Source organism: Vidua chalybeata, chromosome 1, assembly GCF_026979565.1.
Source record: "Vidua chalybeata isolate OUT-0048 chromosome 1, bVidCha1 merged haplotype, whole genome shotgun sequence".
NCBI lineage: Eukaryota > Metazoa > Chordata > Aves > Passeriformes > Viduidae > Vidua > Vidua chalybeata.
Genome location: NC_071530.1, coordinates 152278304 through 152302979, shown reverse-complemented (window position 1 = coordinate 152302979; position 24676 = coordinate 152278304). Strand labels below are relative to the sequence as shown.

Below are 24676 nucleotides of genomic sequence, written 5' to 3'. Positions count from 1 at the left end.
CCGATTTTTTGATGGTTTCATCCATTTTTGGATGATTTCCAAAACTTTTCTGTTCTGTTTCCACCAGGTTTTGGTAGTTTCAAACAATTTTTGGTGGCTTCAAAACCTTTAGATTGGTTTTCTACCAATTTTTGATGGTTTCAAGCCATTTTTTTCCCTTTCAACCCATTTTTGATGGTGCCAAGCCAATTCCATTCGCTCACTGCCAATTTTTGTTCTTTCCCACCAATTTTTGTCTCTTTCAAGCCAATTTTTCTCACTTTAAAGCCAATTTTTTTTCGACTTCAACCCATTTTTACCACTCCCAACCCACTTTTCACTCTTCCATTTTTTGATGGTCTCAAACCAAATTTTTTTTGCTTTCAACTTTTTTTTTTTTTTTCCAACCCATTTTTACCAATTTGAAGCCATCTTTTGATGGTTCCATGCCAATTCCATCCACTCACCCCCAATTTTTGTCTCTTTCTCACCAATTTTTGCCACTTTAATGCCAATTTTTTTTCACCACTCCTAACCCACTTCTCAGACTTTTTTTTTTTTTTTTTTTTGGATGGTTTCAAGTCAATTTTTGTCACTTTCAACCCATTTTTGATGGTTTCAACACAAGCTTTGATGGCTTCAAGCCCCATCTGTAGTGTTTTGATGGATTCCTGATGGTTTTGCCCATCTTTTTATGATTTCAAGACCTTTCCCTTGGGTTGCAACCGATTTTTGATGGTTTCATCCATTTTTGGATGATTCCAAAACTTTTCTGTTGAGTTTCAACCAGGATTTGGTGGTTTCAAATAATTTTTGGTGGTTTCAAAACCTTTTGATTGGTTTTCTACCAATTTTTGATGGTTTCAAGCCATTTTTGCCACTTTCAACCCATTTTTTGATGGTTCCAAGCCAATTCCGTTCACTCACCGCCAATTTTCATCTCTTTCCCACCAACTTTTGTCTCTTTCCCACCAATTTTTGCCACTTCCAAGCCAATTTTTTTTCGCTTTCAACTCCTTTTCACCACTCCCAACCCACTTTTCACCCTTCCGTTTTTTTGATGGTTTCAAACCATTTTTTTTCTTGCTTTCAACCCAGTTTTCCCACTTTGAAGCCATCTTTCGTTGGTTCCACGCCAAATCCGTCCGCTCACCCCCAATTTTTGTCTCTTCCCCACCAATTGTTGTCTCTTCCAACCCATTTCCGCCGCTCCGGCGCCGTTTTCAACGCTTCCGCCACCTCCCACCGCTTCCGACGCTCCGGAAGCGACGCCGACGCCGCTAAAACTCCTCCCCTCCTCCTCTCCCCGAACCCCGCTCCCACCCCCAAAAAACGAACCCCGCAAAAGTCATGTTTTATTTTTGGATCTGGAATATAAAAAGCCGCAGGTTGATGTTCTTGGCCGCCAGCAGTTTGTTGCACTCCACCGAGTCGACGATGGGCAGCGCCATGTAGTCGGTCTCGTTGCTCTCGTTGCTGAAGACGAAGTGGTAGATGACGGGGTTGATCTTGACGTCGTCGTAGGGCCCCTCCAGGAGCAGGAAGGAGCATTCCATGGGGGAGTTGACCTTGCTCTTGAGGATCAGCTGGAAGCTCAGCGTGCGCTTGCACGACAGGTTGGGGTTGCGCTCGGAGTCGTTGACGCGCGCCTTCAGCACCCAGGTCTGGTTGAGCACGGTGAGGCGCGGCGTCTCGTAGTACAGGCGCGTGATGAAGTCGTCGGTGCGGTACGGGCGGAACTGCACCTCTGGGAAAAAACGGGGGGGAAACGGCAAAAAAAAATTGGGATGAGAGATGGGAAAAGGGTTGGGAGTAACGTTGGGACACCACCAGATCCCAAAAGGATTCACCAGGATCCTACAAAATTCCCGGAATTATCACGGGATCCTACAAGGATTCACCATTGTCCTACAGAATTCCTGGAATCATCAGCAGATCCCAAACTGGATCCACCAAAATTCCCGGAATTATCACGGGATCCTACAAGGATTCACCGTTATCCTGCAGAATTCCTGGAATCATCAGCAGATCCCAAAAGGACTCACCAGGATCCTACAAAATTCCCAGAATTACCACCAGATCCTGACTGGATTAATCAGGATGATCCAAAGCCGGGATTCCAGTTCATCCCAGTCCCATCCCAGTTCATCCCAGTTCATCCCAGTCCATCCCAATTCCATCCCAATTCCATCCCAGTCCATCCCAGTCCCACCAGAGCCCCCAGGTCAGGGATGTCGGTGCGGTACGGGCGGAACTGCACCTCTGGGAAAACGGGGGGGGAAACGGCAAAAAAAAATTGGGATGAGATGGGAAAAGGTGTGGGATAACGTTGGGATGGGGCGGGAATTGTCACGGAGTTCCTACGGATTCGTCGGGGTCCCCCAGCGTTCCAGGAGCCAACAACAGAACCTACAAGGATTCACCCTGCTCCTAAAAAATTCCCCAAAACATCACCAGATCCCCAAAGGATTCACCAGGATCCTACAGAATTCCCAGGATCATCATGAGATCCTACAGGGATTCAAGGTTATCCTGCAAAATTCCCAGAATTATCACAGGATCCCAACAAAATTCACCAGGATCCTACAGAATTCCAAGAATTATCATTGGATCCTACAAGGATTCACCCTTTTCCTACAAAATTTCCCAAAACATCACCAGATCCCAAAAGGATTCACCAGGATCCTACAAGATTTTTAGAATTTGTAGGATCCTAAAAGGATTCACAAGGATCCTACAAAACTTTTGGAATTATCATTGGATCCTAAAAGGATTCACCAGGATCCGACAAAACTCCTGGAATTATCATCAGATCCTAAAAGGATTCACCATTATCCTGCAAAATTCCTGGAATTATCCTTGGATTCTAAAAAGGATTCACTGTAGATCCCATCAAGATTCACCATTATCCTAAAAAATTCCAAAAATTTTCACCAGATCCCAAAAGGATTCACCAGGATCCTACAAAATTCCCAGAATTATCACTGGATCCTACAAGGATTCACCGTCGTCCTAAAAGATTCCCAAAATTATCATCAGATCCCAAAAGGATTCACCCTTATCCTACAAAATTCCCAAAAATATCATCAGATCCCAAAAGGATCCACCAGGATCCTACAAAATTTTTGGAATTATTGTCAGATCCTAAAAGGATTCACCGTTTTCATACAGAATTCCTGGAATTATCCTTGGATTCTAAAAAGGATCCACCGTGGATCCCATCAGGATTCATCGTTATCCTACAGAATTCCTGGAATTATCATTGGATCCCAACAAAATTCACCAGGATCCTACTAAATTCCCGGAATTATCATTGGATCCTACGAGGATTCACCGTGATCCTACAGAATTCCCAGGATCGTCATCAGATCCTACAAGGATTCGCCAGGATCCTACAAAATTCCTGGAATTATCACCAGATCCTACAAGGATTCACCGTCGTCCTAAAAGATTCCCAAAATTATCATCAGATCCCAAACTGGATCCACCAGGATCCTACAAAATTCCCGGAATTTTCACCAGGATCCTACAAAATTCCCAAAATTCTCACAGGATCCCATTTGGCTTCCCCATTATCCAATGGAATTCCCACCGGCCCCACTGCCACACCCCATCCCAAATTGTCTCCTCCGACCCCAATCCCAATCTTGGAATTCCCAGACTGCATCCACAATTCCAGGAGGAATCCCAAATCCCATCTTTCCACCTGAAAAACCTCGGAAAAAACCCCAAAAACTCTCGGAAAATGCCAGAAAACCCCAAGAAAACCTTCGGAAAATCCCGAAGAACCTTTGGAAAACTCTGGAAAACCCTTGGAGAGCCCCGTAAAAACTTCGGGGAACCTTCAGAAAATCCCAAAAAACCCTTGGAAAAACTTCAGAAACCTTTTGAAAACCCTGGAAAACCCTCGGAAACCAATGGAAAACCCATGGAAAACCCTCAGAAAATCTTGGAAAACTTCCGGAAAACCGTGGAAAACTATTGGAAAACAGTGAAAAACCTCCGGAAACCTTTGGAAAAATCCCATAAAACCTTCAGAAAACCATGGGAAAACCTGTGGAACAGAAAACTTTTGGAGAAACCAGGAAAAACTTCAGAAAACATTGGAAAACCCATGGAAAAAAATTTAGAAAAGCTTCAAAAAACATTGGAAAAAAATTGGAAAACCCCAAAAAAATCCAAAAAAAAACCTTCAGAAAAGCCCAGAAATTTTCAGGAATTTTAAGGAACCTCCAGGAACTTTGTGGAATTCCCGGAATTTTGCGGAATTCTTTCCCGTACCGGTGTAGCCGATCTTCTCGAAGCTGAGCAGGCTGAAAAAACTTTTGGAAAATCATCAAAAAACCATGGAAAACCCTTGGAGAACCCTTTAAAAAGTATGGAAAACCTTCATAAAACCCAAAAAAAACCTTCTGAAAAACCATGGAAAACTCTTGGAGAAGCCAAATAAACCTCCGGAAACCCTGAAAAAACCCTTGGAAAACCCCTTAAAAACATTGGAAAACTCCAGAAAATCCCAAAAAACCTTTGGCAAACATCATAAACCTCTTGGAGAACCACAAAAAACCCTTCGGAAAACCATGGAAAACCTTCATAAAACCTCAAAAAACCTTCTGAAAACCCTGAAAAATCCTTGGAGAACTCCAGAAAAACTTTGAAAAACCTTCAGAAACCCCAAAAAACCTTCTGAAAACCATGGAAAACCCTTGGAAAACTGCAAAAAACCTTTGGAAAACCCTGAAAAACCCTTGGAGAAACCCCCAAAAACCTTCAGAAAAGCATGGAAAACCTTCAGAAAATCCCATGAAGTCTTCAGAAAACTCAAAAAAAGCCTTCGGAAAACCATGGAAAACCCTTGGAAAACTCCAAAAAACCTTCAGAAAACCATGGAAAACCCTTGGAGAACCCCACAAATCCTTCAGAAAATCCTGGAAAACCCTTGGAGAACCTTCAGAAAACGATGGAAAACCCTTGGAGAACACCAAAAAACCTCCAGAAAATCCTGGAAAACCTTCAGAAAACCCCAAAAAAACTTACAGAAAGCCATGGAAAACCCTTGGAGAACCTTCAGAAAACTTCAGAAAACCTTCGGAAAACCTCATAAAACCTTCAGAAAAGCCCAGAAATTTTCAGGAATTTTGGGGAACTTTGGGGAATTTTGCGGGATTCTGTCCCGTACCGGTGTATCCGATCTTCTCGAAGCTGAGCAGGCTGAAGATGCTGTTGTAGAGCTGCATCTCCTTTTCCAGAAAACCCCAGAAACCACTGGAAAACCCTGGAAAACCCTTGGAGAACCCCATAGAAACTTTGGAAAACCTTCTGAAAACCATGGAAAACCCCTGGAGAACCTTCAGGAAACCTCAAAAAACCTTCTAAAAACCCCATAAAACCCTTGGAAAACCCAAAAAAACCTTCAGAAAACCATGGAAAAACCCTTGCAGAACCTTCAGAAAATCCCAAAAAACCTTCGGAAAACCTCATAAAACCTTCAGAAAAGCCCAGAAATTTTCAGGAGTTTTGGGGAACTTTGGGGAATTTTGCGGGATTCCGTCCCGTACCGGTGTATCCGATCTTCTCGAAGCTGAGCAGGCTGAAGATGCTGCTGTAGAGCTGCATCTCCTTTTCCAGAAAACCCCAGAAACCTCTGGAAAACCCTGGAAAACCCTTGGGGAACCCCATAGAAACTTTGGAAAACCTTCTGAAAACCATGGAAAACCCCTGGAGAACCTTCAGGAAACCTCAAAAAACCTTCTAAAAACCCCATAAAACCCTTGGAAAACCCCAAAAAACCTTCAGAAAACCATGGAAAAACCCTCGCAGAACCTTCAGAAAACCTCAAAAAACCTTCTTAAAACCTCATAAAACCTTCAGAAAAGCCCAGAAATTTTCAGGAGTTTTGGGGAACTTTGGGGAATTTTGCGGGATTCCGTCCCGTACCGGTGTATCCGATCTTCTCGAAGCTGAGCAGGCTGAAGATGCTGTTGTAGAGCTGCATCTCCTTTTCCAGAAAACACCAGAAACCTCTGGAAAACCCTGGAGAACCCTTGGAGAACCCCATAGAAACTTTGGAAAACCTTCTGAAAACCATGGAAAACCCCTGGAGAACCTTCAGGAAACCTCAAAAAACCTTCTAAAAACCCCATAAAACCCTTGGAAAACCCTTGGAGAACCTTCAGAAAACCATGGAAAACCCCTGGAGAACCTTCAGGAAACCTCAAAAAACCTTCTAAAAACCCCATAAAACCCTTGGAGAACCTTCTGAAAACCATGGAAAACCCCTGGAGAACCTTCAGGAAACCTCAAAAAACCTTCTAAAAACCCCATAAAACCCTTGGAAAACCCAAAAAAACCTTCAGAAAACCATGGAAAAACCCTTGCAGAACCTTCAGAAAACCTCAAAAAACCTTCGGAAAACCTCATAAAACCTTCAGAAAAGCCCAGAAATTTCCAGGAGTTTTGGGGAACTTTGGGGAATTTTGCGGGATTCCGTCCCGTACCGGTGTATCCGATCTTCTCGAAGCTGAGCAGGCTGAAGATGCTGTTGTAGAGCTGCATCTCCTTTTCCAGAAAACCCCAGAAACCTCTGGAAAACCCTGGAAAACCCTTGGAGAACCCCATAGAAACTTTGGAAAACCTTCTGAAAACCATGGAAAACCCCTGGAGAACCTTCAGGAAACCTCAAAAAACCTTCTAAAAACCCCATAAAACCCTTGGAAAACCCAAAAAAACCTTCAGAAAACCATGGAAAAACCCTCGCAGAACCTTCAGAAAACCTCAAAAAACCTTCGGAAAACCTCATAAAACCTTCAGAAAAGCCCAGAAATTTCCAGGAGTTTTGGGGAACTTTGGGGAATTTTGCGGGATTCCGTCCCGTACCGGTGTAGCCGATCTTCTCGAAGCTGAGCAGGCTGAAGATGCTGTTGTAGAGCTGCATCTCCTTTTCCAGAAAACCCAGAAACCTCTGGAAAACCCTGGAAAACCCTTGGAGAACCCCATAGAAACTTTGGAAAACCTTCTGAAAACCATGGAAAACCCCTGGAGAACCTTCAGGAAACCTCAAAAAACCTTCTAAAAACCCCATAAAACCCTTGGAAAACCCAAAAAAACCTTCAGAAAACCATGGAAAAACCCTCGCAGAACCTTCAGAAAACCTCAAAAAACCTTCTTAAAACCTCATAAAACCTTCAGAAAAGCCCAGAAATTTCCAGGAGTTTTGGGGAACTTTGGGGAATTTTGCGGGATTCCGTCCCGTACCGGTGTAGCCGATCTTCTCGAAGCTGAGCAGGCTGAAGATGCTGTTGTAGAGCTGCATCTCCTTTTCCAGAAAACCCCAGAAACCTCTGGAAAACCCTGGAAAACCCTTGGAGAACCCCATAGAAACTTTGGAAAACCTTCTGAAAACCATGGAAAACCCCTGGAGAACCTTCAGGAAACCTCAAAAAACCTTCTAAAAACCCCATAAAACCCTTGGAAAACCCAAAAAAACCTTCAGAAAACCATGGAAAAACCCTTGCAGAACCTTCAGAAAATCCCAAAAAACCTTCGGAAAACCTCATAAAACCTTCAGAAAAGCCCAGAAATTTTCAGGAGTTTTGGGGAACTTTGGGGAATTTTGCGGGATTCCGTCCCGTACCGGTGTAGCCGATCTTCTCGAAGCTGAGCAGGCTGAAGATGCTGTTGTAGAGCTGCATCTCCTTCTTGCGCGTTTGGTCCATCTCGTCCAGGATCTCCATCAGCTCGTTGCCCGTCTTGGTGGGGTGCGAGCACTCGGCCTCGTGCACCGAGAGCTCGTGGAAGGGGCCCTGCCAGGGGCAGCCGATGCGCTTGTACTTGCACTGCGTCACCCTGCCGGAAAAGCCCCAACAGTTCGGGAATTTGGGGGATTTTTGGGGAATTTTGGGGATATTCGGTGGCGTTCTTGGGAAATCTGGGAAGAATGGCGGGGGGGCGGGGCGGGAAATTTGGGAGAGAAACGGAAAATCAGAGTGGGAAATTTGGGAGAAAAATGGAAAATCAGAGTGGGAATTTGGGAGAGAAATGGAAAATCAGAGCAAGAAATTTGGGAGAGCAATGGAAAATCAGAGCAAGAAATTTGGGAGAAAAATGGAAAATCAGAGCAAGAAATTTGGGAGAAAAATGGAAAATCAGAGTGGGAATTTGGGAGAGAAATGGAAAATCAGAGCAGGAAATTTGGGAGAGAAATGGAAAATCAGAGCAGGAAATTTGGGAGAGAAATGGAAAATCAGAGTGGGAATTTGGGAGAGAAATGGAAAATCAGAGCAGGAAATTTGGGAGAGAAATGGAAAATCAGAGCAGGAAATTTGGGAGAGAAATGGAAAATCAGAGCAAGAAATTTGGGAGAGAAATGGAAAATCAGAGTGGGAATTTGGGAGAGAAATGGAAAATCAGAGCGGGAATTTGGGAGAGAAATGGAAAATCAGAGCAAGAAATTTGGGAGAGCAATGGAAAATCAGAGCAAGAAATTTGGGAGAAAAATGGAAAATCAGAGTGGGAATTTGGGAGAGAAATGGAAAATCAGAGCAGGAAATTTGGGAGAAAAATGGAAAATCAGAGTGGGAATTTGGGAGAGAAATGGAAAATCAGAGCAAGAAATTTGGGAGAGAAATGGAAAATCAGAGCGGGAATTTGGGAGAGAAATGGAAAATCAGATTGGGAAATTTGGGAGAGAAATGGAAAATCAGAGCAGGAAATTTGGGAGAGAAATGGAAAATCAGAGCAGGAAATTTGGGAGAAAAATGGAAAATCAGAGTGGGAATTTGGGAGAGAAATGGAAAATCAGAGCAGGAAATTTGGGAGAAAAATGGAAAATCAGAGTGGGAATTTGGGAGAGAAATGGAAAATCAGAGCAGGAAATTTGGGAGAGAAATGGAAAATCAGAGTGGGAATTTGGGAGAGAAATGGAAAATCAGAGTGGGAAATTTGGGAGAGAAATGGAAAATCAGAGCAGGAAATTTGGGAGAGAAATGGAAAATCAGAGCAGGAAATTTGGGAGAGAAATGGAAAATCAGAGCAGGAAATTTGGGAGAGAAATGGAAAATCAGAGTGGGAATTTGGGAGAGAACTGGAAAATCAGAGCAGGAAATCTGGGAGAGCAACGGAAAATCAGAGTGGGAAATTTGGGAGAGAAATGGAAAATTCAGAGGGGAAAATTTGGGATAAAAATGGAAAAGCGGAGGGGAAATTTTGGGAGAGAAATGGAAAAGCAGAGGGGAAATTTGGGAAGGACGTGGAAAATCAGAGCGGGAAATCTGGGAGAAAGAAGATGGAAAATCAGAGTGGAAAATTTGGGAGAGAAATGGAAACTCAAGAATGAAAATTTGGGATAAAAATGGAAAATCCAGACTGTAAAATTGGAGAGAGAAACGGAAAACGTGGGAGAGAGAAAGATGGAAAAGCAGAGGGGGAAATTTGGGAGAAAAGGGGGAAATTTGGGGAACATCTGGGAGCTCTCGTGCACCGGGAGCTCGAGGAAGGGCCCTGCCAGGGGCAGCCGATCCCTTGGACTTGCACTGCGGCACCCTGCCGGAAAAGCCGGAACAGTTCGGGAATTTTGGGGAATTTTGGGGATATTCGGTGGGGTGGGATGTTGGGAATTTGGGATGGGAGAGGTGGGAAAGGTGGGGAAAGCAGAGGGGGAAATTTGGGAAGCGAAACGGAAAATCAGAGTGGGAATTTTGGGATAAAAATGGAAACTCAAGAGGGAAAATTTGGGAAAAATGTGGAAAATCAAGAGGGAAAATCAAGAAGGAAAATTTGGGAGAGAAACGGAAAATCAGAGGGGAAATTTGGGAGAGAAATGGAAAAAGCAGAGGGGAAATTTGGGATAAAAATGGAAACTCAAGAGGGAAAATTTGGAAAAATGTGGAGAATCAAGGGAAAATTTGGGAGAGAAACAGAAAATCTGGGAGAGAGAAAGATGGAAAAGCAGAGGGGGAAATTTGGGAGCAAAATGGCAAAGCAGAGAGGAAATTTGGGAAGGACGTGGAAAATCAGATTGGGAAATTTGGGAGAGAAATGGAAAAGCAGAGTGGGAATTTGGGAGAGAAATGGAAAATTCAGAGAGGAAAATTTGGGATAAAAATGGAAAATCAGAAGGGAAATTTTGGGAGAGAAATGGAAAAGCAGAGTGGAAATTTGGGATAAAAATGGAAAAACCAGGCTGGAAAATTTGGGAAAGAAATGGAAAAGCAGAGCGGGAAATTTGGGAGACTCCGCCGGGAGTGGAACCATCCCAAAACCCTCCCAAACCACCCAAAATTCCCCCCAAAAAAATCTGGAATTCCCAAAAAAATGAGGCAGAATTCCCAAAATAACATCCAGAATTCCTCAGAAATCAGCCAGAATTCCCAAAAAAATTCCAGAATTCCTCAAAAAAGTCCCAAAACCCATCTAGAATTCCCAAAATCAACTCAAAATCCCCCAAAACCATGCAGAATTCCCCTCAAAAATCCAGAATGCCTCAAAAATCATCCAAATTCCCAAAACCCACCCCAAAAATCCAGCCAGAATTCCCAAAAATCCCCCAAAAGCATCCAGAATTCCTCAAAAACCATCCAGAAAATCAGCCAGACTTCCAAAAAAATCAGCCAGACTTCCCAAAAATCCCCCAAAATCATCCCGAATTCCCAAAAATCATCCAGAATTCCCCCAAAAATCCCCCAAAACCATCCAGAATTCCCAAAAATCCCCAAAAATCCATTCTCAATCCCTCACCATACTCACGCTCCTTCTGCTGGTGCTCCAAGAAACATCTCAAGAACTTTTGGGTGAAAAACCATCCCAAAATCACCAAAATCCACCCCAAAATTGCCAAAAAACCCCAAAAATATCCCAAAAAATCCCCCAAAATCCTTCTATCCTGCCACTCTTTCTTCGGTTGGCGCTCCAAGAAACATCTCCAGAACTTTCAGGTGGGAAACCGTCCCAAAATCACCAAAAACGACCACAAAACCTCAAAAAACCCCCGAAAAAATCCTCAAAAAATCCAATAAAGCCCCCCAAAAAATCCCAATAAATCCCAAAAAATCCTCAAAAAATCCCCAAAAATTCCCAATAAAATCCCCAAAGTTGCCGACCTGTCCTGGCACTCCTCCTTCTGCTGGCGCTCGAGCAGGGAGCGGGGGAACTGCTGCTGCTCCAAGAAACATCTCCAGAACTTTCAGGTGGAAAACCAGCCCGAGACCACCAAAAACCACCAAAATCTGCCAAAAACCACCACAAAACCCCCCAAAAAATCCCAAAAATACATATTGTGTCCTGTCACTCCTTCTTCTGGTGCACTCCAAGAAACATCTCAAGAACTTTCAGGTGGGAAACCATCCCAAAACCACCAAAAACCACCACAAAACTGCCAAAAAAACCCCAAAAAATCCCCAAAAAAATCCCAAAAATCCCCAAAATTCCCAATAAAACCCCAAAAGTTGCCGACCGGTCCTGGCACTCCTCCTTCTGCTGGCGCTCGAGCAGGGAGCGGGGGAACTGCTGCTGCTCCAAGAAACATCTCCAGAACTTTCAGGTGGAAAACCAGCCCAAAACCACCAAAAACCACCAAAATCTGCCAAAAACCACCACAAAACCCCTCAAAAAATCCCAAAAATACATATTGTGTCCTGTCACTCCTTCTTCTGGTGCACTCCAAGAAACATCTCAAGAACTTTCAGGTGGGAAACCAGCCCGAAACCACCAAAAACCACCACAAACCCCCAAAAAATCCCAATAAAACCCACAAAAAAACCTCAAAAAATCCCAAAAAAATTCCAAAAAATCCCCAATGTTGCCGACCTGTCCTGGCACTCCTCCTTCTGCTGGCGCTCGAGCAGGAAGCGGGGGAACTGCTGCTGCTCCAAGAAACATCTCCAGAACTTTCAGGTGGAAAACCAGCCCGAAACCACCAAAAACCACCACAAACCCCGAAAAAACCCCAATAAATCCCAAAAAAACCTCAAAAAATCAAAAAAAAATTCCAAAAAATCCCAAAAGATCCCGACCTGTCCTGGCACTCCTCCTTCTGGTGGCACTCGAGCAGGGAGCGGGGGAACTGCTGCTGCTCCAAGAAACATCTCCAGAACTTTCAGGTGGAAAACCAGCCCGAAACCACCAAAAACCCCCAAAAAAAACCCAATAAAACCCACAAAAAAACCTCAAAAAATCCCCCAAAAATTCCAAAAACTCCCCAACGTTCCCGACCTGTCCTGGCACTCCTCCTTCTGCTGGCGCTCGAGCAGGGAGCGGGGGAACTGCTGCTGCTCCAAGAAACATCTCCAGAACTTTCAGGTGGAAAACCAGCCCGAGACCACCAAAAACCACCAAAATCTGCCAAAAACCACCACAAAACCCCTCAAAAAATCCCAAAAATACATATTGTGTCCTGTCACTCCTCCTTCTGGTGCACTCCAAGAAACATCTCAAGAACTTTCAGGTGGAAAACCAGCCCTGAAACTGCCAAAAACCACCACAAACCCCCAAAAAATCCCAATAAAACCCACAAAAAAACCTCAAAAAATCCCCAAAAAATTCCCAATAAAACCCCAAAAGTTGCTGACCTGTCCTGGCACTCCTCCTTCTGGTGGCGCTCGAGCAGGGAGCGGGGAACTGCTGCTGCTCCAAGAAACATCTCAAGAACTTTGAGGTGGAAAACCAGCCCGAGACCACCAAAGACCACCAAAATCTGCCAAAAACCACCACAAAACCCCCCAAAAAATCCCAAAAATACATATTGTGTCCTGGCACTCCTCCTGGTGCACTCCAAGAAACATCTCAAGAACTTTGAGGAGGAAAACCAGCCCTGAAACTGCCAAAAACCACCACAAAAAAACAAAAATAAACCACCACAATAAATCCCAAAAAAACCTCAAAAAATCCCAAAAAAATTCCAAAAAATCCTAAAAGTTGCCGACCTGTCCTGGCACTCCTCCTTATGGTGGCGCTCGAGCAGGGAGCGGGGGAACTGCTGCTGCTCCAAGAAACATCTCCAGAACTTTGAGGTGGAAAACCAGCCCGAAACCACCAAAAACCACCACAAAACCTCAAAAATCCCAATAAAACCCACAAAAAAACCTCAAAAAATCCCCCAAAAATTCCAAAAAATCCCAAAAGTTCCTGACCTGTCCTGGCACTCCTCCTTCTGCTGGCGCTCAAGCAGGGAGCGGGGAACTGCTGCTGCTCCAAGAAACATCTCCAGAACTTTCAGGTGGAAAACCAGCCCAAGACCACCAAAAACCACCACAAACCCCCAAAAAATCCCAATAAAACCCACAAAAAAAACTCAAAAAATCCATAAAAATTCCCAATAAAATCCCCAAAGTTCCTGACCTGTCCTGGCACTCCTCCTTCTGGTGGCACTCGAGCAGGGAGCGGGGGAACTGGCGGGCGCAGAAGCTGCACTCGGCCAGACTTGGCTGCACCACGGCCACATCCCACCAGCACCAAAGCAGCCCCAAATCCCACAGAACCTCCCGAAAATCCCAAAAAAACAGCCAGGATTCCCAAAATCCAGCCCAAATCCCACTCAGACCATTCCTGGACCTCACCCATCCTCACGCTCCATCTGGTACACTCCAAGAAACATCTCAAGAACTTTCAGGTGGGAAACCATCCCAAAACCACCAAAAACCACCACAAAACTGCCAAAAAAACCCCAAAAAATCCCCCAAAAATCCCAAAAATCCCCAAAATTCCCAATAAAACCCCAAAAGTTGCCGACCGGTCCTGGCACTCCTCCTTCTGCTGGCGCTCGAGCAGAGAGCGGGGAACTGCTGCTGCTCCAAGAAACATCTCCAGAACTTTGAGGTGGAAAAGCAGCCCGAGACCACCAAAAACCACCACAAACCACCAAAAAATCCCAATAAAACACACAAAAAAACCTCAAAAAATCCCCAAAAAATTCCAAAAAATCCCAAAAGTTCCCGACCTGTCCTGGCACTCCTCCTTCTGGTGGCGCTCGAGCAGGGAGCAGGGGAACTGCTGCTGCTCCAAGAAACATCTCCAGAACTTTCAGGTGGAAAACCAGCCCGAAACCACCAAAAACCCCCAAAAACTCCCAATAAAACCAACAAAAAAAACCTCAAAAAATCCCAAAAAATTCCAAAAAATCCCCAAAGTTGCCGACCTGTCCTGGCACTCCTCCTTCTGGTGGCGCTCGAGCAGGGAGCGGGGGAACTGGCGGGCGCAGAAGCCGCACTCGGCCGGCAGCTCGCTGACCGCCTTCTCCACGGCCAGGTTGCGGCAGCAGAGGCTCTTGGAGATCTCGCAGCGGCAGTTGGGGCACGTGGCCTGCTCCTCCTTGAGCCGGGAGTCGGCCAGCAGGTGGATGAAACAGCCCGCGCACATCAGGTGTCCGTTGGTGCACTGGGAAATTCCAAAAAAAAAATGGGAATTTTCCCAATTTCCCATGGATCCCCATTGATTCCCAATTCCCCATTGATTCCCCATTGATTCCCCATTGATTCCCAATTCCCATTGATCCCCATCCATTCCCATTTCCCAGCAGGTGGATCAAACAGCCCGCGCACATCAGGTGCCCGTTGGTGCACTGGGAAATTCCAAAAAAAAAATGGGAATTTTCCCAATTTCCCATGGATCCCCATTGATTCCCAATTCCCATTGATTCCCCATTAATCCCCATTGATTCACCATTGATTCCCCATTGATTCCCCATTAATCCCCACTGATTCCCATTGATTCCCAATTCCCATTGATTCCCCACTGATTCCCATTGATTCCCAATTCCCATTGATTCCCCATTGATTCCCAATTGATTCCCAATTTCCCATTGATCCCCATTGATTCCAAATTGATTCCCAATTTCCCATTGATCCCCATTGATCCCCATTGATTCCCATTGATTCCCAATTGATTCCCAATTTCCCATTGATCCCCATTGATTCCCATTGATTCCCAATTGATTCCCAATTTCCCATTGATCCCCATTGATTCCCATTGATCCCCAATTGATTCCCAATTCCCATTGATCCCCATTGATTCCCAATTCCCATTGATCCCCATCCATTCCCATTTCCCAGCAGGTGGATCAAACAGCCCGCGCACATCAGGTGCCCGTTGGTGCACTGGGAAATTCCAAAAAAAAAAATGGGAATTTTCCCAGTTTCCCATGGATCCCCATTGATTCCCAATTCCTCATTCATCCCCAATGATTCCCAATTCCCATTGATCCCCATTGATTCCCAATTCCCCATTGATTCCCCATTGATTCCCCATTGATTCCCAATTCCCATTGATCCCCATCCATTCCCATTTCCCAGCAGGTGGATCAAACAGCCCGCGCACATCAGGTGCCCGTTGGTGCACTAGGAAATTCCAAAAAAAAAAAAAAGGGAATTTTTGGGAGTTTTTTGAGATTTGGTCCTATTGGAATTTGGGGTTGGAGAAGAGAAACTGAGGCACAGAGTGGTCATTTGATTCCCCATTGATTCTCCATATCCCATTGATGCCCATTGATTCCCAATTTCCCATTGGATGTCACCATTGATTCCCCATCTATTCCCAACTCCCATTGATCCTCATTGATCCCCATTGATTCCCGATTTCCCATGGATCCCCATTGATTCCCAATTCCTCATTGATCCCCATTGATTCCCAATTTCCCATTGATTCCCATTGATTCCCCATTGATTCCCAATTTCCATTAATCCCCATTGATCCTCATTGATTCCCCATTGATTCCCATTCATCCCCATTGATCCCCATTGATTCCCAATTCCCATTGATCCCCATTGATTCCCAATTCCCCATTGATTCCCCATGGATCCCCATTGATTCCCAATTCCCCATTGATCCCCACTGATTCCCATTGATTCCCAATTCCCATTGATCCCCATCCATTCCCATTTCCCAGCAGGTGGATCAAACAGCCCGCGCACATCAGGTGCCCGTTGGTGCACTGGGAAATTCCAGGGAAAAAAAAGGGAATTTTTGGGAGTTTTTTGGGATTTGGTGCTATTGGGATTTGGGGTTGGAGAAGGGAAACTGAGGCACAGGGTGGTCATTGCAATTCCACATTGATCCCCATTGATTCCTCATTGGTTCCAAATTTCCCATTGTTCCCCATTGATCCCCAATTCCCATTCATCCCCATTGATTCCCAATTGATTCCCAATTCCCATTGATCCCCATTGATCCCCAATTGATTCCCAATTCCCCATTGATCCCCATTGATCCCCAATTGATTCCCAATTTCCCATTGATCCCCATTGATTTCCATTGATTCCCAATTGATTCCCAATTTCCCATTGATCCCCATTGATTCCCAATTGATTCCCAATTTCCCATTGATCCCCATTGATTTCCATTGATTCCCAATTGATTCTCAATTTCCCATTGATCCCCATTGATTCCCATTGATTCCAAATTGATTCCCAATTTCCCATTGATCCCCATTGATCCCCATTGATTCCCATTGATTCCCAATTGATTCCCAATTTCCCATTGATCCCCATTGATTCCCATTGATTCCCAATTGATTCCCAATTCCCATTGATCCCCATTGATTCCCAACTGATTCCCAATTTCCCATTGATCCCCATTGATCCCCAATTGATTCCCAATTCCCATTGATCCCCATTGATTCCCATTGATTCCAAATTGATTCCCAATTTCCCATTGATCCCCATTGATTTCCATTGATTCCCAATTGATTCCCAATTTCCCATTGATCCCCATTGATTCCCATTGATTCCCAATTTCCCATTGATCCCCATTGATTCCCAATTGATTCCCAATTTCCCATTGATCCCCATTGATTTCCATTGATTCCCAATTGATTCTCAATTTCCCATTGATCCCCATTGATTCCCATTGATTCCAAATTGATTCCCAATTTCCCATTGATCCCCATTGATCCCCATTGATTTCCATTGATTCCCAATTGATTCTCAATTTCCCATTGATCCCCATTGATTCCCATTGATTCCCAATTGATTCCCAATTCCCATTGATCCCCATTGATTCCCAACTGATTCCCAATTTCCCATTGATCCCCATTGATCCCCAATTGATTCCCAATTCCCATTGATCCCCATTGATTCCCATTGATTCCAAATTGATTCCCAATTTCCCATTGATCCCCATTGATCCCCATTGATCCCCATTGATTCCCATTGATTCCAAATTGATTCCCAATTTCCCATTGATCCCCATTGATCCCCATTGATCCCCATTGATTCCCATTGATTCCCAATTGATTCCCAATTTCCCATTGATCCCCATTGATTCCCATTGATTCCCAATTGATTCCCAATTTCCCATTGATCCCCATTGATTCCCAATTGATTCCCAATTTCCCATTGATCCCCATTGATTCCCATTGATTCCCAATTGATTCCCAATTTCCCATTGATCCCCATTGATTCCCATTGATCCCCAATTGATTCCCAATTTCCCATTGATCCCCATTGATTCCCATTGATTCCCAATTGATTCCCAATTCCCATTGATCCCCATTGATTCCCAACTGATTCCCAATTTCCCATTGATCCCCATTGATCCCCAATTGATTCCCAATTCCCATTGATCCCCATTGATTCCCATTGATTCCAAATTGATTCCCAATTTCCCATTGATCCCCATTGATCCCCATTGATCCCCATTGATTCCCATTGATTCCCAATTGATTCCCAATTTCCCATTGATCCCCATTGATTCCCATTGATTCCCAATTGATTCCCAATTTCCCATTGATCCCCATTGATTCCCATTGATTCCCAATTGATTCCCAATTCCCATTGATCCCCATTGATTCCCAACTGATTCCCAATTTCCCATTGATCCCCATTGATCCCCAATTGATTCCCAATTTCCCATTGGAATTCCCCATTGGTTCCCAATTCCCCATTGATTCCCCATTGATCCCCATTGATTCGCAGAACTAACTAATCAATCCCTGATTTAATCAATCAATCCCTGAATTAATTAATCAATTTATTTGGTCCCGTCCTGAGATTAATTAATTCCAGATTTAATTAATCCCAAAATTAATTAACAAATCCTAGAATTAACAAATCTCAGAACTAACTAATCAATCCCTGAATTACTCAAGTAATTAATCAATCAATTAGTCTGTTAACTGGATCCCATCCTGGGATTAATTAATCCCAGCTGTAATTTATCCCAGAATTAACAAATCCCAGCTTTAATTAATCCCAGGACCAATTAACAAATCCCAGAACTGACTAATCAATACCTGAATGAATCAATCAATTAATCAATCAATTAATCATTTAATTGGATCCCATCCTGGGATTTGTTAATTAATTAATTAAATCCCAGATATAATTAATCCCAGAATTAACAAATCCCAGCTTTAATTAATCCCAGGATTAATTAACAAATTCCAGAACTAACTAATCAATCCCTGAATGAATGAATCAATCAATTAATCAGTTAATTGGATCCCGTCCTAGGATTAATTAATTAATTAATTAAATCCTGAATATAATTAATCCCAGATTTAATTAATCCCAGAATTAACAAATCCCAACTATAATTAATCCTGGAATTAATTAACGAATCCCAGAACTATCTAATCAATCCCTGAATCAATCAACCAATTAATTAATCACCCAATTAATCTATTAATTGGATCCCATCTGGGGATTAATTAATTCCAGCTTTGATTAACCCCAGGATTAATTAACAAATCCCAGCTTTAATTAATCCCAGGACCAATTAACAAATCCCAGAACTGACTAATCAATCCCTGAATGAATCAATCAGTCAATTAATCAATTAATCAGTTAATCGGATCCTGGGATTGATTAATTAAATAATTAAATCTTTGGTGGCCCCTGGGGGGGTTTGGTGGCCCTTCAAAGGGGTTTGGTAGCCCAGGAGGGACAAAGAAGCCCTTGGTAGCCCAGGGAGAGAATTTGGTGGCCCCCAGGGGGACTTTGGTGGCCCTGAGGGGACTTTGGTGGCCCCTGGGGAGGTTTTGGTAGCCCAGAGGGAGAATTTAGTGGCTCAAGGCCTTGGTGGCTCCTGGGGGGACTTTGGTAGCCCCTGGGACAGTTTGGTGGCCCTTCAAAGGGGTTTGGTAGCCCAGGAGGGGACAAAGGAGCCCTTGGTAGCCCAGGGAGAGAATTTGGTAGCCCTAGGCCTTGGTGGTCCCTGGGGACACTTTGGTGGCCCTGAGAGGACTTTGGTGGCCCCTGGGGAGTTTGGTGGCCCTTCAAATGGGTTTGGTAGCCCAAGAGGGGACAAAGGAGCCCTTTGTAGCCCGGAGAGAGAATTTGGTAGCCCTAGGCCTTGGTGGTCCCTGGGGACACTTTGGTGGCCCTGAGAGGACTTTGGTGGCCCCTGGGGAGTTTGGTGGCCCTTCAAATGGGTTTGGTAGCCCAAGAGGGGACAAAGGAGCCCTTTGTAGCCCGGAGAGAGAATTTGGTAGCCCCAGGCCTTGGTGGCCCCCAGGGGGGACTTCGGTGGCCCAGGAGGGCACAGAGACCCCCTGGGGATGGGTTGGCCCTGGGGGGACTTTAGTGGCCATTGGGGAAGTTTTGGTGGCCTTGAGGGGACTTTGGTGGCCCCTGGGACAGTTTGGTGGCCCCTGGGGGGGTTTGGTGGCCCACAAGGGGACAAGAAGGTTCTGGGGACTGCGTTTGGTGGCCCCTGGAGAGGTTTAGTGGCCCATGAAGGGACAAGGACACCTTGGGGGGGTTTGGTGGCCCCTGGGGAGGTTTGGTGGCCCAGGAGGTGACAGGGCCACTCTGGGACAGTTTGGTGGCCAATGGGGGGGATTTGATGGCCCAGGAGGGGACAAGAAACGTCTGGAGGGGGCATTTGGTGGCCCCTGGGGAGGTTTTGGTGGCCCTGGGACAGTTTGGTGGCCCTGGGGGGAGGGGTTGGTGGCCCAGGAAGTGACAGGGCCACTCTGGGATAGTTTTGGTGGCCCTGAGGCAGGTTTGGTGGCCCTGAGGGGACTTTGGTGGCCCCGGGGCAGGTTTGGTGGCCCTAAGGGGACTTTGGTGGCCCCCGGGCAGGTTTGGTGGCCCTGAGGCAGGTTTGGTGGCCCCTGGGGGGACTTTGGTGGCCCCCGGGCAGGTTTGGTGGCCCCTGGGGGGGTTTTGGTGGCCCACGAGGTCACAAGGGCCACTCTGAGACACTTTTGGTGGCCCTGAGGTGACATCGGTGGCCCTCGATGAGCCCTGAAGGGACTGGGGGTGACAAAAGCCCGGGGGTGACACCGGCTGTCCCCAAGGGGGGGACAGGGCCACCAGGGGGGTGACAGGGCCACCAGATGGGTGACAGGGCCACCAGGGGGGTGACAGGGCCACCAGATGGGTGACAGGGCCACCAGATGGGTGACAGGGCCATCAGATGGGTGACAGGGCCATCAGAGGGGTGGCAGGGCCACCAGATGGGTGACAGGGCCACCAGAGGGGTGACAGGGCCACCAGGGGGGTGACAGGGCCATCAGAGGGGTGGCAGGGCCACCAGATGGGTGACAGGGCCACCAGAGGGGTGACAGGGCCACCAGGGGGGTGACAGGGCCATCAGAGGGGTGGCAGGGCCACCAGATGGGTGACAGGGCCATCAGAGGGGTGGCAGGGCCATCAGAGGGGTGACAGGGCCACCAGAGGGGTGACAGGGCCACAACAGGGGTGACAGGGCCACCAGAGAGGTGACAGGGCCACCAGGGGGGTGACAGAGCCACCAGGGGGGTGACAGGGCCACCAGGGGGGTGGCAGGGCCACAAGGGGGGGTGACAGGGCCACCAGAGAGGTGACAATGCCAGCGGGGGGGGGGTGACAGGGCCACCAGAGAGGTGACAATGCCACCGGGGGTGTGACAGGGCCACCACAAAGGGAGTGGCAGTGCCACCAGAGGGGTGACAGAGCCACCAGGGGGGTGACAACGCCATCGGAGGGGTGACAGGGCCACCAAGGGGGTGTGACAATGTGACCAGAGGGGTGACAGGGCCACAAGGGGGGGTGGCATTGCCATGAAGGGCTGTCCCCGTGTCCCCAAAGGTGGTGACAATGCCACCAGGGGTTGTCCCCGTGTCCCCAAGGGGGTGGCAGTGCCACCAGACGTGTCCCCTGAGGGTGTCCCGCTGTCCCCAAGGGGGTGGCGCTGTCCCCATCCCCTCAGGGCCTCACCCGGTGCCACCTGGGCATGTCCCGGTGCCACCACTGCTGTCCCCATGTCCCCCAAAGGGGTGTCCCTGTCCCCAGAGTGATGTCCCCATGTCCCCAAAGTGATGTCACCACCTCAGAACCGTCCCCATCCCCTCAGGACCCCTCCTGGTGCCACCTCAGCCTTGTCCCAGTGCCACCACCGCCTGTCCCCATGTCCCCAAGGGGGTGTCCCTGTCCCCAGGGAGGTGTCCCCATGTCCCCAAGGAGGTGTCCCCTGTCCCCAAAGCGCTGTCACCGCCTCAGAACCGCCCTGATCCCCTCAGGGCCTCACCCGGTGCCACCTCAGCCCCGTCCCGGTGCCACCACCACCACTGTCCCCATGTCCCCAAGGGGGTGTCCCTGTCCCCAGGGGGGTCTCCCTGTCCCCACAGTGATGTCCCCAAAGCGCTGTCACCGCCTCAGAACCGCCCTGATCCCCTCAGGGCCTCACCCGGTGCCACCTCAGCCTTGTCCCGGTGCCACCTGGGGGTGTCCCGGTGCCACCACCGCCTGTCCCCATGTCCCCAAGGGGGTGTCCCTGTCCCCAAAGCGCTGTCCCCACGTCCCCCCAGCGCTGTCCCCACGTCCCCCCAGCGCTGTCCCCATCCCCTCGACCCCCTCCCGCTGCCCCCCAGCCTCGCCCCGCCGGCCCCAGCGCTGCCCCGGTGCCCCCGCGGGACGTGCCCGCGTCCCCAGAGCGCGGCCGCACCTGGTAGACGGAAGCCTTGGGCAGATCGAGGCACACGGTGCAGCAGAGCACGGAGTAGAGGCGCTCCTCCAGCTTCACGCTGCCCGCCGCCCCCTCCGCGCCGCCGCCGCCGCTCCCGGCCGCCCTCAGCCGCTTCTTGGGCGGCGCGTCGGGATCGGCGCCCGCCTCCAACAGCAGCGCCGCCGCTTCTTCGGCGCCGCCGCTTTCGCCGCCCAGCGCGGCCGCGGCCGCGGGACCGGGAGCGGCCGCGGAAGGAGCGGAGGGAGCGGCGGGGCCGCCGCCGGCATCGCGCTCCTCCGGCCCGGACATCGCCGCCATCGCCGCCTCACCCCGCCGCCATCTTGGCCGCCCTCACGGCTTCCCCTCAGGGGTGGAGCCAATGGGAGGGAGAGAGAGGCGGGGCGGGAGGAGGGGGAGCCAATGGGAGGGCGAGGAGGGAGGAGCGAAGGGTGAGGCGGCCAATGGGAGGGCGCGGGCTGGGGTTGGGGGCGGGGATTTCAACGGCAGGGCCGGCAGCTGCCGGTAGAGGGGGCGGGGTTTGTTGACGTCACTATGGATGGGCCAATGGAGTAGAGGAGCGGGGAGAAGGCGGGGCTTGGGGCGGGAGCGCGAGAGGGGGCGCGCTCAGGGCCAGCAGTATAAACCAGTATGGACCAGTATAAACCAGTATGGACCAGTATGGGACCAGTATGGACCAGTATGGACCAGTATGGGACCAGTATGGACCACTATAAACCAGTATGGACCAGTATAAACCAGTATGGACCAGTATAGACCAGTATGGACCAGTATGGGACCAGTATGGGACCAGTATGGACCAGTATAAACCAGTATGGACCAGTATAAACCAGTATGGACCAGTATGGGACCAGTATGGACCAGTAGGGGACCAGTATGGACCAGTATGGACCACTACAAATCATTATGGACCAGTATAAACCAGTATGGACCAGTACAAATCATTATGGACCAGTATGGAACCAGTATGGACCAGTATGGGACCAGTATGGACCAGTATGGACCAGTATAAACCAGTATGGACCAGTATGGACCAGTATAAACCAGTATGGACCTGTATGGACCTGTATGGACCAGTATGGGACCAGTATGGACCAGTACAAACCATTATGGACCAGTATAAACCAGTATGGACCAGTATGGACCAGTATAAACCAGTATGGACCTGTATGGACCTGTATGGACCAGTATGGGACCAGTATGGACCAGTACAAACCATTATGGACCAGTATGGACCAGTATGGACCAGTATGGACCAGTATGGACCAGTATGGACAGTTTAAACCAGTATGGACCAGTATGGACCAGTATGGACCAGTATGGACCAGTATGGGACCAGTATAGACCAGTATGGGACCAGTATAAACCAGTATGGACCAGTATGGACCAGTATAAACCAGTATGGACCAGTATAAACCAGTATGGACCAAGATGGACCAGTATGGGACCAGTATGGACCAGTATAAACCAGTATGGACCAGTATGGACCAGTATGGACCAGTATGGACCAGTATAAACCAGTATGGACCAGTACAAATCAATATGGACCAGTATAAACCAGTATGGACCAGTATAAACCAGTATAAACCACTATGGACCAGTATAAACCAGTATGGACCAGTATGGACCAGTATAAACCAGTATGGACCAGTATAAACCAGTATGGACCAGTATGGACCAGTATAAACCAGTATGGGACAAGTATAAACCAGTATGGACCAGTATAAACCAGTATAAACCAGTATGGACCAGTATAGACCAGTATGGACCAGTATGGGACCAGTATAAACCAGTATGGACCAGTATAAACCAGTATGGACCAGTATGGACCAGTATGGACCAGTACAAATCATTATGGACCAGTATAAACCAGTATGGACCAGTATGGAACCAGTATGGACCAGTATAAACCAGTATAAACCAGTATGGACCAGTATGGACCAGTATGGGACCAGTATAAACCAGTATGGACCAGTATGGACCAGTATGGACCAGTAGGGGACCACGTGCCACCACCCCATTGCCACCATCAGTGCCACACCAGTGCCACCACTGCAGTCACACCAGTGCCACCATCAGTGCCACCATCAGTGCCACCATCAGTGTCACACCAGTGCCACCACTGCGGTCACACCGGTGCCACCATTAGTGTCACACCAGTGCCACCAGCTGGTGCCACCGTGCCTTTACTGCTGTCCCTGCAGTGCCACCCCAGTGCCACCACCCCAGTGCCACCAGCACCACCCCAGTGTCACCCCAGTGTCACCCCAATGCCACCACGGTGCCACCTGGGTGCCACCGTGCCTTTACTGCTGTCCCCACAGTGCCACTGCCCCAGTGCCACCACAGTGTCACCCTACTGTCACACCAATGCCACCACCTGGGTGCCACCGTGCCTTTATTTGTGTCCCCACAGTGCCACCACCCCAATGCCACCCATTGTCACCCCAGTGCCACCACCCCAGTGCCACCCCCAGTGCCACCACCACTGTCACACCAGTGCCACCAGCTGGATGCCACTGTGCCCTCACTGGTGTCCCCACAGTGCCACCACCTCAGTGCCACCACCCCAGTGTCACCAGCACGGCCACACTGTCACCCCAGTGCCACCATCAGCGTCACCGCGGTGCCACCCGCTAGGTGCCATCGTGCCTTTATTGGTGTCCCCTCAGTGCCACCACCCCAGTGCCACCCCCAGTGCCACCCCCACTGTCACACCAATGCCACCACCTGGGTGCCACCACCATTGTCACCCCAGTGCCACCACCCCAGTGCCACCCCAGTGCCACCACCATTGTCACCCCAGTGCCATCAGCCAGGTGCC

The 24676-nt window shown here is 48.0% G+C and overlaps 2 protein-coding genes across 6 annotated transcripts; one reads left to right on the top strand and one right to left on the bottom strand.

Moving 5' to 3' along the window:
* Positions 1–1321: 1321 nt before the first annotated feature.
* LOC128788594 (zinc finger TRAF-type-containing protein 1-A-like) lies at positions 1322–22282 on the bottom strand. Its single transcript, XM_053943787.1, has 4 exons — positions 21835–22282; positions 14108–14346; positions 7613–7824; positions 1322–1726 (listed from the first exon to the last, which is right to left on the bottom strand). Exons 1-4 carry the CDS (start codon positions 22150–22152, stop codon positions 1335–1337), a joined length of 1161 nt encoding a protein of 386 aa, XP_053799762.1. The 5' UTR covers positions 22153–22282; the 3' UTR covers positions 1322–1334.
* Positions 22283–22476: 194 nt separating this feature from the next.
* On the top strand, positions 22477–23846 carry LOC128788375 (foot protein 1 variant 2-like). Of its 5 annotated transcripts, none has more exons than XR_008431080.1 (4): positions 22477–22674; positions 22808–23019; positions 23192–23593; positions 23625–23846. XR_008431080.1 is itself a non-coding variant. In XM_053943580.1 (4 exons), the coding sequence occupies exons 2-4, from the start codon at positions 22667–22669 to the stop codon at positions 23366–23368; spliced, it is 438 nt and encodes a 145-aa protein (XP_053799555.1). In that variant the 5' UTR covers positions 22477–22592; positions 22624–22666; the 3' UTR covers positions 23369–23846. The 5 variants fall into 5 exon arrangements, 4 of the variants coding, with proteins under 4 accessions (XP_053799555.1, XP_053799490.1, XP_053799642.1 ...); XM_053943580.1 differs by having other exon boundaries at positions 22477–22592; positions 22624–22715; positions 23192–23846; XM_053943515.1 differs by having other exon boundaries at positions 22477–22592; positions 22624–23019; positions 23192–23846.
* The last annotated feature ends 830 nt before the right edge of the window (positions 23847–24676 follow it).

Excerpts from the sequence above, each read along its gene's own strand:
- LOC128788594 (XM_053943787.1), bottom strand. The coding sequence starts at position 22,152 with ATGGCGGCGATGTCCGGGCCGGAGGAGCGCGATGCCGGCGGCGGCCCC. Across the intron at positions 14,347-21,834 it reads CCAAGGCTTCCGTCTACCAG|TGCACCAACGGACACCTGAT; the intron begins GTGCGGCCGCGC and ends GGAATTTCCCAG. Across the intron at positions 1,727-7,612 it reads CGAGAAGATCGGCTACACCG|AGGTGCAGTTCCGCCCGTAC; the intron begins GTACGGGACGGA and ends GTTTTTTCCCAG.
- LOC128788375 (XM_053943410.1), top strand. The coding sequence starts at position 22,575 with ATGGACCAGTATAAACCAGTATGGACCAGTATAGACCAGTATGGACCA. Across the intron at positions 22,675-22,807 it reads GTATAAACCAGTATGGACCA|TATGGAACCAGTATGGACCA; the intron begins GTATAAACCAGT and ends ATTATGGACCAG. Across the intron at positions 23,020-23,191 it reads GTATAAACCAGTATGGACCT|TATAGACCAGTATGGGACCA; the intron begins GTATGGACCTGT and ends GTATGGGACCAG.